This window comes from Cupressus sempervirens, chromosome 2 (assembly GCF_028749045.1).
Source record: "Cupressus sempervirens isolate cs-2001-9-10 chromosome 2, ASM2874904v1, whole genome shotgun sequence".
NCBI lineage: Eukaryota > Viridiplantae > Streptophyta > Pinopsida > Cupressales > Cupressaceae > Cupressus > Cupressus sempervirens.
Genome location: NC_143119.1, coordinates 653,168,366 through 653,179,948, shown reverse-complemented (window position 1 = coordinate 653,179,948; position 11,583 = coordinate 653,168,366). Strand labels below are relative to the sequence as shown.

Here is an 11,583-nt window from a genome sequence, read left to right as displayed (position 1 = left end):
TTATGACTAATCTGAAAAAATGAACAGATGCAAATGTCAATTCTCAACATGAGAAAGCGTTAAACTCCTGAAGAAATAATAAAAGGGGAAAATTGAATATTATTAGTACGAAAAGGGTCACATCCACTTGGACTTGCAAAACTCAAGCCAGTGATATTTATATAGAAAACTCAGACTCAGACGATGTTTACCCATGCTGAGGAATGTGGGCAAGATGAAGATCCACCAAATATGTTTTTGTTTAAAAAAATTGTTTTGAATATACTAGTGATAGATATATATTTTGAGCCTTAACAATTGGATGCTGATGCCATCAACAATTGCCACTGGAGAATTTTCATCATCTCAAATTAACTTCACTCAAAAACGGTTCTTTGAACAAGAAGCACAATGTGTTTTCATTTTTGATACAGATAGAATTGAACAAGCCTTTTGGAAACAAGTGATGATTTAATGAACTTGTTAAAGACTGTTGCCCAGATGATTTGGTAGTGTCAATGGAACTAAGAAAATACACCCTCAAACTATGGAACTAGTAAATTACACCATTCCAAAGGTCATGGAAGATCCGGGGGTCATAAGACAACTTACTGCTGCAGTGGATTTTTTCCTAATAATTCAGAGGATCTGTGCTTAAAAGAGTTAGGTGAGCTGGGATTATATATTCTCAAGTACTACAAGTAAACACGATATAATTACACTTGATTCAATATTTGTTTTTACAGAGAAAATTTATAAATCGTATGTTTGTTTTTACAGGGTGGGGATGTTGGAATATTTAGAAGGCTATATTAAACCATATTCTAATACATTCCTGAATGAACTTGATATAATTACTCTTTTGAGCATCTCTCTATGCCATATGGAAGACAACCAAAAACACTTTTTTTTATTTTAAAAAATGGGCATATTTTCAGAAGACAACACAAGGGAATGCCCATATATCTAGTGAAAAGATAAACATTATTAAACTTCCCCTATAGAGTATAAACAAACAAAGAAATGGTTATTACTAAAGGAAAAGAATGCTTCTGAGCTTTCACAGAAAAAATGGTATAGTGCTCTAGAAAATACGGCATTGATTAAAACTTAAAAAGTAGAGTTTCAAGCTCAGAATCAAGCACCTAAAAATTTGTGCACAAACTCCAAACAACCTGATTTCAAAGTTTACAAGGAACATGCATACGTGTGAAGAGGATGCAACTAGTTTGAACATCTAATAGAAATTCACAAATAATCAGTCCAAAAATTTGAACTATGTATGGTATTCAAATGAAGTGTTGCCTTCAAAAATCATCTACGCAGTATTTACCGAAGCCATCATGCATGCCTTTCTTCCTTGTCATATTTCACACAGTCGAAACCAATGGTGCAGTTGCATATTGTCACTGTTCATGCAAATTACAGCAGAAATCAGCTCAAGTACTCAACTATATTATCTACTTATGATGACTCCAAATGTAATCAAGTTAAATTTCCTTAGGTACAAGGCCCAGTTCTTACCAAATAAAAGGTGACTTTACTTTGCTTTGATGAAGTGAGGACTCATTAACTTCGTTATCTCAAACATTGAAACAGTTGTCTTCCCATCAAAAATAGTCTTCAACTTCTCATCACATTTAATCTCTTTCTTGTTCGAAGGATTCTATAGAGACCACCAACAGAATAAATATAAATGAGTGCTCTTCACAAAACAGAAGCAGTAGAAAACTAGTCATACATTGAGACAAACAAATTCCAAACGAAAATAGCTATTCAGGAGGGAGAATCAAGAGGGCGGTGGGAGAACATCGAAAATAGATAGACTTCTCATCACATATAACATCTCATGTTAGCAGTATTCCATTGATACCCACCAAATAACTTGCAATCAATACTCTTCATAAAACAGCAATGTATAAGTTGAAAATTTGACATACATACATGTAGACAAACAAATTCCAAAAATAAAGATTTCTATTCAAAAGGAAAATTCGAAAGGAGACAGGGAGATACACTCAACAATGGTGTAACTGTCACTTCTGCTATGTTATTTTTGTGCAAACCACCAAGCATCAAATTCATCCATCTGACAAACCTGAACCAACCATTATATTTCAAGTACAACTTAGAAAATAACAAAGAAATATATATATATATCCACCTCTTGCAGACAAATAATGAACAAAAACTTAATCAAGAAAACCAAAAATCCATGGTAATTTCCTTAATGAAAGTACACATATATAGTGCACTCTTACAACACCCAGAGAAATGAACAGATGTGACCATTGACCTTTCAAATTTGTTTTACTTTTTCAGAATTAAAATTGTGACTCCACAACTCAGCAAATGCTACAACTCAGTAACAAGTCATCAAAATGATAAAACCTATGAAATCATATACTTATATATATATATATATATATATATATATATATATATGAAATTATTATCATATTCCATGACCTGGGCTGAGACATAAAAACTTGGCAAGGTCTGCTCGACTCGGCAACTCAGACTACCCACACAATTCACAGAGTCCTGGAGCTCTGATTTGGACACATACTAAATTAAAAAAACTGCCTGTGGTAGACAAGTTATGCCCAAACTCAAAGTATGTGTGAAACCAGCTTTAAACATGGCCATTAAAACTCCTGTGGGTTCTGCAAACATGCAAACCCAATATTTTGCAAAAACAAAATACTTGTAATGGCATGTCATTAGCACTTGAACATAACTCGTAATTGTGTCTAACCAAGTTCTCAACCAAGAACTACCAAGAGATGACTGAGTAACCTCTACTGAGCACCTCTTCTTCAATCAAATAACACTCCAAGTACCCTTCAAAGCAACTACCGAGTTTCCTTCCATGAACTCCGAAGTACCCACCAAGCAAACCAAAGATGCTCTTGCATTAGACTCCCCAAGTAAGTAGAAAAGTGTGTCCCACAATTTGATGTCCAAAGAAAAAAATCAACAACCATCTTCATCTTCACCAAAGGCTTACACTCCAACAGGGACAAGAAAACCAACATGCAAATCATCCACACATGTATCCATCTATCAAACACCAAAATCTCAACCATCTAAACAACATGTTGAATCCCAAAAACAAACTGAACATAATGCTTCATCAACAAATCCTCATCTACCTCAACAACTAGTGAATCAACACCAACAGCAACAAGCCCCACAACAACAGCAATATCTAGATCTCCATCAACACATGCCAACTCCCAACACCAGCAGTCTCATTGCTCACAACAAGCTGCTCTGCAATTCACATGTTAGACACAACTGACTGATCATGAAAACCAATCTCAACATCAACAAGAATAGGAATCCTCCCGCTAAGCCCAATAACAACCACCAATTGCTCTACATGTTTCGCATCTTCTCTCTAGAACAAGTCTTTTAACCAGCCAAACAACTCTCTTCTGGATCAATAGACTCTAGCTCCACAAACATCTGCAAAACTCAACCATCCCTTCCTTAACTCAATTGGTCAAACTAGCTTCAAACCGAGCAAACATCTCAAAAAGCCTCTTCTCCACCACATCACAAAGATGTGTAATTATCCCAAGGTTCAATCTTCTTGGGGACATCTTCCAAGATCTTCACAAACCCTCTGCAACAAATCCAACCCAGGCACCTTGTAAAAAATCGAACTTGTTTGCAAGTTAGATCACCACTTGCTACCTCGCATGAACAACCAGGAACAAATCACAAGTCGAAGAACATGGATCTACAATACACATCACACACTCTCTACGATCATGCTCTGACAAGATCAACCTTCCATCTTTGCATCCATTAATCCATCTCCAAGTCCTCTAAAATTGCAAGTCAAAACCACAGTTTGCCACCTCACAACCAATATATCTAGGACTCCAAAAAGAACAATCTACCACAATATTAACCAAATCAAGATCTTCTCCAAATCAACTTCTCCAACCCAAGGTCCTAGTGCAAATTGCCTCAACTTTGGCGATATGTCTACACACTCAGGAAAACCTTCGCTCTGATACCATTTGATGCAGTGCAAGGTAGGAGAATCCCTAAAGGAGATGTCCCAGCCCACAGCAAATAACCACACAGTGGAAACAGCAAAACAATGTTAGATCTGATACCAAAAATAACTCTTTTTTCATAAAATAACTAATTACATGTAATGTGTCAAGCTATAAGGCCTTCCCAATTACAACCAAATACAAAGCAAGTAATAGTTTTGCAAGATCCCTCAAGATCCAACCCAAACCCTAGCTAGTCCATATCCACATTTTGGTAGAAACCTCCAAGGAAGATCTAAACTTGTGCTCGCAAGCCTACCAAGCAATCTCCCTTTTCCCAAGCCACAACAATCTGTCTACACGCTCAGGAAAACCATCTAACACCAATGCAAGGTAGGAGAATCCCCTAAGGAGATGTCCTAGCCTACAGCAAATAACCACACAACGGGAGCAACACAATAAAGCAAGATCTGATACCAAAAATTACTTTTTATTCATAAAATAGCTAATTACATGCAATGTGTCGAGTTGTAAGGCCTTCCTAATTATGGCCAAATACAAAGCAAGTAATAATTCTGCAAGATCCAACCCAAACCCTAGCTAGTCCAAATCCACTCTAATAGAAACCTCCAAAGAAGATCTAAACTTGTGTTCACAAGCCTACCAAGCAATCTCCTTTTTCCCAAGCCACAGCTACTAACTCTTATTAAACTTTACCCAACATCCAGGTGTAAACTACCTCACATTCAAAGCTCTGTCCATGCACTTTAGGAAAACTTCACTCACTCAACTAGTCCATCTCCTCCATGTTGGATCACACACTGAATAATGACTCACTCCATTGAATGAATGCCTTAAGACTCCACAAGACCCCCTTACCATACCCAACTAAGCCACAGGTCAGCCTAGTATGTTACAAATTAAATAAACTCTTGCATTAAATGCACATGCAAGCCATAAGTTGATCGCAACACATATTAAATATCTACAACCCAAATTAAATGCTCAAGTCGACCAACAAACAACTCGGTTAACACAGAACCAAGACCAAACCAAGCATCAAAGAAACTGCATTGAGTATCAGCATTTCACCAGGCTTAACCGAGGTCTCGCAATATATGTCAAGCAACACCTCCACAAACCGAGTTCCTTCAACAATCGAACTCCTTCAAAGACCAAGAAACTCAAGCAACATTGAAACCAAGCTCCCGGTGTGTCGAGTTCCGACAAGCATCGTCAAGCGCCTTCGACGATCGAGTGTCCCAACCTATGTCAAGCTCCTTCGACAACCAAGTGCCCCAAGCTATGTTGAGCTCCTTCAACAACCAAGTGCCTCTAGAATCACCGAGTCCACTCATCCACAAAATTCTCAACCAAAAACTGCCAAGAGATGACCTAGTAACCTCTACTGAGCACCTCTTCCTCAACCGAGTAACACTCCAAGCACCCTCTATAGCAACTATCAAGCCTCCTCCCATGAACTCCAAAGTAGCCACCGAGCAAACCCAAGATGCTCTTGCATCATTTACATAGTTGTACATAATTGTTCCCTTCACCATCCCTTGTTAACCTCAAAAATGGCCTTGATAACATATCTCTAGTCCCAAAAACTTGGTCGAATATTATTGATTTGGGATAGCTTGAGCACAAACAATCTTGGGCAAGACCAACTACACTGTTCCCTTTTAGAAGTGAGCGTTAAAGAAAAATTATATATATTAAAATATTGAAAAATATAGTAAAATAAAAATTTAATGTAGTTTAATGAAGGATAAAATGCAATAAAATAAAGAATTCTAGCTATTTAAAAATCAAAATTATGAAAGAAAGAAAGGAATTTACAAAAAATGGAATCATCCATTTATACATCATTCAAGCATCAAATGATGCATTACACCAATTAAACAATCAATCAGTGAATATCAAACAAACAATGAACCAATCAGCAAAGGTCAACCAAGCAATCGGTTACAAACTGATGCAGGAGCATCCTGCATCACAAACATAATAACACGAGGATGCACCCCCTCCCTTTTTGCCCAACGCACTGGGGATTTGGGGACTCTATTCCCTCGTCCCCAACAACGACACCAGATTCCACCACCTCCGCCGAGGATAGGTGGACATCCTAGTGTTAACTATTTGCTAGTTTGACTATTTATGTTCAATGTTCAATGTTCCAATTCAATGCAATGTTCAAGTATTTACTCTTTTAGACCTTCATATCTTATATTGCAATATGTCTTTTCTAACTAGCATTTTAAGTACCATATGTACAGTATGTACAACCCCCTCAATCCCCCATCGTTGTCCCCCCCCCTCATCCCCAAATCAAGGCCCATCTGTCCCCCCATACCAAAAACTTGTCCCCACGTTCCCTCATCCCCCAAGGCAATATAACTATGGCTACAAATCTATCAATCCATCAATAATTCAGTCTTGCTTGAGGAATTAACTTGCGAATGAGGAAAAACCCTTCTCAAGTTTATAAAGAGACTTAAGGACAAAAACCCTTCATTTTCCTAAAGATGAAAACCCTCACTTTCATCTTATTAAGTTTGGACAAAAATCCTCCAAGGTAAATTAAAAGTTTTAAGAAAAAGAGCTTTTGTAAAGTCCATGAGGCAACAAAAGTAGCCTATGGGACGGTCAGCCTTGCAGCAAAGTTAGTCTTCAGCAGTTCTGTTCTTTTTCTATGCAGGACTATGATGAGCACTTCCAAATTCAGCCATCAACCAGCTGCCAGGACATTGAAATGATCATCCCATCACCCAGCTGTCAGGACTCTGGACATTACCATAGTTGTTCCTGATGTTGTAATATGCATCACATTCCAAACAAGAATGTTTTTCAGATTCAACTGCCCCGGAAGTGCAAGGTACACACACTCTTCTTCCCAAATTTCTTTAGGCCGCTTCCACCTACCAGTTTCACATCAAAGTTGATGAGAAATAGTTCTTAATTGAGCTCTTTCTTCCCAAATTTCTTTAGGCCGCTTCCACCTACCAGTTTCACATCAAAGTTGACGTGAAATAGTTCTTAATTAAGCAATGAGAATTTTGGCTTTCCACAAGATACAGGCATTTATGTACACCTTTTGAGAGAGATCGTGAGTTAAGGAATGAAAACCCTTAAATACTCTTGGTAAATCACAGATGAAAACCCCTAATTTTGCCAGTGCTGAGTTAGGAACAAGAATCTCTGATTCAGCAGATATAAAAGCATATCCACAGAATTTCAAGATAGGATTTATTTTCAATATTATATCATGAATTAATAATCTAACTAATATAATAAATTCACAATTTTGACAAAGCCATTATCACTGAAGCACTTTCGTAACTGCAATTTAAAAGGTTACATAACACACAACCAAGAGTTATATTTTCAGAAAGATTTATAGAGTTATAATTTGAATATTATAATAAACTCATCATTTTAAATAAAGTGATATTTATAAATATAATGCAATTATCATTCTAAGTTGAAATTATTGATTCAGGAAAAATCAGGAACATTATACAAAGGTAAAATACATTTTGAGACACTGTTCCCTATTTAAGAATCCACTTAGATCAATACTTGGAACCGTGATTGAAACCAAAAACAGAAAATCATTAGAACTTGGAAGACACTTTAGTACTTTGCTGAGTCTTCTGACCAGTTTCCAAACTAAATGGAATTTGGATTGCATGCAAATTCTGAAGCACCAAACAAACTGTCAAATACAGACCATACATGTGCAAAGGAAGTAGGCAAAACAGGGTAACTGTCAAAAAACTTAGAAGACTTGAAAATTTAAATCATCAGTAAATTGAATAGAAAAGAATCTCAATGAGACTCTACAGGGAAAGTTAATTATAAATATGATGAGATGTTCTAATCAAAGAAGCCAATACTATTAGGGAGAAAGGCAGAAAAGACAACAATGTGTCCAAATGATTTAACAAGAGACAGCAGGGATCCAGCAACCTCAGAGAACACAGCTGAACCAATTTTACATTCTGAGACACTACCTGATAGGACAGATTAAAGTGAAAAGGTTTAAGTTATTTGCTCAAACCCAAGACCACTGATTTAGGTACAGTTCAAAGGTGCTTTACATTCTGAGTCACTGCCTGGTAGAATAGATTAAAGTGAAAAGCATAAAGTTATTTGCTCAGAGCCAAGACCATTGATTTAGGTACAAGTTAAAAGGCACGCAGTACATCTGTGGCTGATAAAGCAGCAAAATCAATGAAGAAAAATGACAAATAAGCTATGTTCCCCCGAGTTTCCGGGACGGGGACGGCAGGGGACAGCGGGACGGGTTTCCGGGACGGCATTGTTTTTTGCCAATTTTGGGGACGGCGGGGGACAGCAAATGGGGACGGCAAAAGTGACATTTTTTTTAGTTTTTTTAATTTTTTGTGTATTAAAAAATTGGGGACGGATGCAAGTCCCCAATGAAGTTTCCGGGACGGAGACGTCCCCGTCCCCAAAACGCTGGTTTTTTTGGGGGGGACGCGTCCCCGGGGAACATAGCAAATAAGGCTAACATAATTTGAATACTCTTTTCTATTTAAGTTTTTGCCTAAGTACTGAAGTAGACCTGTCCCTGTCCAACCTAACCTGTAATCCCCCTTGATACATGGGGAGGACAAACCACGACTTTTCAACAGCAACTCCAAAGAAAACTATTAACAGTTTTGCCAGAATATGAGTAAACATTACAAAACATTTATTTTCCTATGCAATGGCATACTTGTACTGTGCATCACTGACATCAGTTGAATGCTTCGAGATAAATCCAGGAAAAAACAAAAGGCCACTGCTATTAGGATATAAGTCCAAAATACAACTCAGCTTTGAGAGAGTCAACAACAAAATCATGTATGTATACATGCTGATATTTGGTTTAAAAATACAAAAAGATTTTAAGTAGATGCTCTTAACTTTCAATCCCTCTATACCAAAAACTGAGCAGTACCCAGTCCAAAATATCTAAGGAAAATACAATCTACAATTCTCTACCTCAGTGTTGATGCATCTGGCATTCATGGCAGGTCACTTGACAGGCATTCAGACCTATGCACCTTACCCTTGCTGTGCTCCCAGATTTATGCCTCTATTGGGATACTCTGCTCTCACGTTAAACCGTTGTGCACTCATTTTGGGATGAGGTCCCTAAATTATGACCTCACAGCCTAGGCTAAGAATCCTTGCATTCATGGATCAAAAGAAAAAAAATCTGTACACAGGCATAACTAAACCATTCTCAAAAAAGTGGATCCTATTTCAAAAATGAGAACCTGGGGGAACAGCCTCAAGATATTTCTTGAATTCTTGCCATCATTTTCTCCAATAAAATAGTATTTAAAAATTTAAGGTGTCACGGCCTCGGCTTATTACTATCCAAACTTATTACCATTAGAGCAAATCCACCTCAAAGATATCAACATACACCAACATTTATTAAATCGAAATGGTTGGAAAAACCTAATAATATCGAATAAATTAAAACTGTTCGTGCATTAAAGTAAAGAGAATGGTAAACTCCACTGTCCTACAAAGATTGTTGAAGCATCAAAATTTTGGGAGTACCCAAATTGAGCAATTTAAAGGGTAAATAGAAGATAGGATTTTCCTTCAAATTATCCAGACAAGCAGAATCACCTATTTAGTGTTGCGTCATTGCTTGCCCAGTAAGGAACCTAGAAACACAAATTTTGAACACCATATGATGTAAACGGAAAACGTCTTCAAAAGTAGAAATGGCGTACATCATATTGAGCTGCCTTAACGGCGAAGGACTAAAAAATATTTTTCGCGATTTAATAGTAATAATAAAAAGAATTTGCACACACCAAATTGCTCTATATTTACAGTAGAACACACTAACAGTAAGGAACCTAGAAACACAAATTTTAAACACCATATGATGCAAACGGAAAACACCTTCAAAAAGAGAAACCTCGTGCGTACATTATATTGAGCTGCCCTAACGGCAGAGGACTAAAAATTATTTTTCGCGATTTACGAATAAAAATAAAAAAGAATCTACGCACACCAAATTGCTCTATATTTACAGTAGAACACACTAACAGTGTCAGTGAAATGTAATAATGGCAAAAATCAATACATTAGTTGAATGCATACGACAGCTGTTGTCGTGTAAACCCCCGAAATAGCGGATTCTAGTGAGCTTTTCAGCGTTGATAAGAAACGCCAAGAAGATGCAAACTAAAACTTCCGAAAACCAACTCCCCCTCAACAAATAAAGGGAAAAAAAACGAAAAATCGAAATAGAAAAGCAAAGGCCCTCAGATTAAAATGCGAAATGATATACAGGAACAAAAAATCTTGAAACAGAAAAAGAAACCCTAAAGCAGAGAATATGGAATGAGAATAATGACCTGAAGGTCGTTCTCCTTGATGTATCCCCAAATTTTCCTCATGGCCTCAGTACGGGAAATCTCAGAGACGCCGCAAAATTTCTCCATTTCAGTAGAAACAAGGGAAGGAAGCATAATGCCCGTTTTCTCTTTCTTGGCGGGGCTAGCATCAGGGCTAGGTTTACTCTTAGCTTTAGTCACTTTCGTCGGAATCTTTTGCGTCGAAGCACGGACATGCTGAGCTTTGGCAGCCGCCATAAACAGCATTCTACTTGCTCTCAACGCCATTCTCTCACAATCTGTAACCAGAAAGAAGAAAATGAAAACAGCTCTCTAGTTTCTATCGTGCACTGTTGCAATCTTCTAGGGTTGAAATGACAATGCAGTTGTGGCGGGATAAATTGAGCATGAAGTCCGAGGAATGGTGTGGTTATATAATCTGCTGAATTGGACTGGCGATCTGCCAGGTAGTAATAATGCTTGTGTTGGCTGGTGACGTTGGATGAAACTGGTAACACTTTTTAGGCCAAATTTGGGGATGGATGTCGGATGGAAGTTAAGGTCGTTGAGTGCATAAATAGGGCCCTTGCTAACGAGGTAAAAGCGAGAACCTCACATTTGGAAAATAAACGTGTAGTTTTTCCCCAATGAGTGTACAAGGGGAAGAGATTGAGTAGGAGGGCACTCTTACCTTCAGGCATCTAGAACTTCTAATTTGTAACTTCCGTAGGGCCCCGTTTGGTTGGGGAAGATAAATTTGTGCCATAACCAGGTTATCTTATAACCAAGTTTTCGAAAATTTAGTTTTGTGGTTTGAAAAGCCAATGGTCCGTTTGGTTGACACAGAAGATGAATATACCGTGGACCCCACAATATTATTTAAAAAACTGTCATAAAATTCAAAACCTGGTTTTAATTTTGAATTCCACCTTTTTGTTGGAAGAAACTTCTTCCAATTTTTTACCAAAATTGGAAGATGAAATTGAAAACCAGGTTATAATTTTAACCAACCAAACACCAAAGTTTTTTTGCAAAATCTGTTTTACCCCTGATAACCCGGTTTTGGCCCTCATCTTCCAGCAACCAAACGGGGCCTAGGTGACTAAAGAGCTTAAAGCTAAGGTTTAAGTATTTTCACATTTATGAAGTTTTTTGTAAAAGTTGTAGTGTGAAGTGGTCGATGAGTGTCATTTCAAAACGTTCGTCTAGAACCCGTT

The 11,583-nt window shown here is 37.5% G+C and overlaps 1 protein-coding gene across 1 annotated transcript; it reads right to left on the bottom strand.

The window, feature by feature from the left end:
- Nucleotides 1–1,056: 1,056 nt before the first annotated feature.
- LOC149575064 (protein TRI1-like) lies at nucleotides 1,057–10,997 on the bottom strand. Its single transcript, XM_089814947.1, has 3 exons — nucleotides 10,388–10,997; nucleotides 1,504–1,645; nucleotides 1,057–1,388 (listed from the first exon to the last, which is right to left on the bottom strand). Exons 1-2 carry the CDS (start codon nucleotides 10,652–10,654, stop codon nucleotides 1,520–1,522), a joined length of 393 nt encoding a protein of 130 aa, XP_089671073.1. The 5' UTR covers nucleotides 10,655–10,997; the 3' UTR covers nucleotides 1,057–1,388; nucleotides 1,504–1,519.
- Nucleotides 10,998–11,583: the final 586 nt, after the last annotated feature.

Coding starts and splice junctions, on each gene's coding strand:
- LOC149575064 (XM_089814947.1), bottom strand. CDS start 10,654: ATGGCGTTGAGAGCAAGTAGAATGCTGTTTATGGCGGCTGCCAAAGCT. Junction 1,646..10,387: donor TCAAGGAGAACGACCTTCAG/GTCATTATTCTC, acceptor TGGTCTCTATAG/AATCCTTCGAACAAGAAAGA.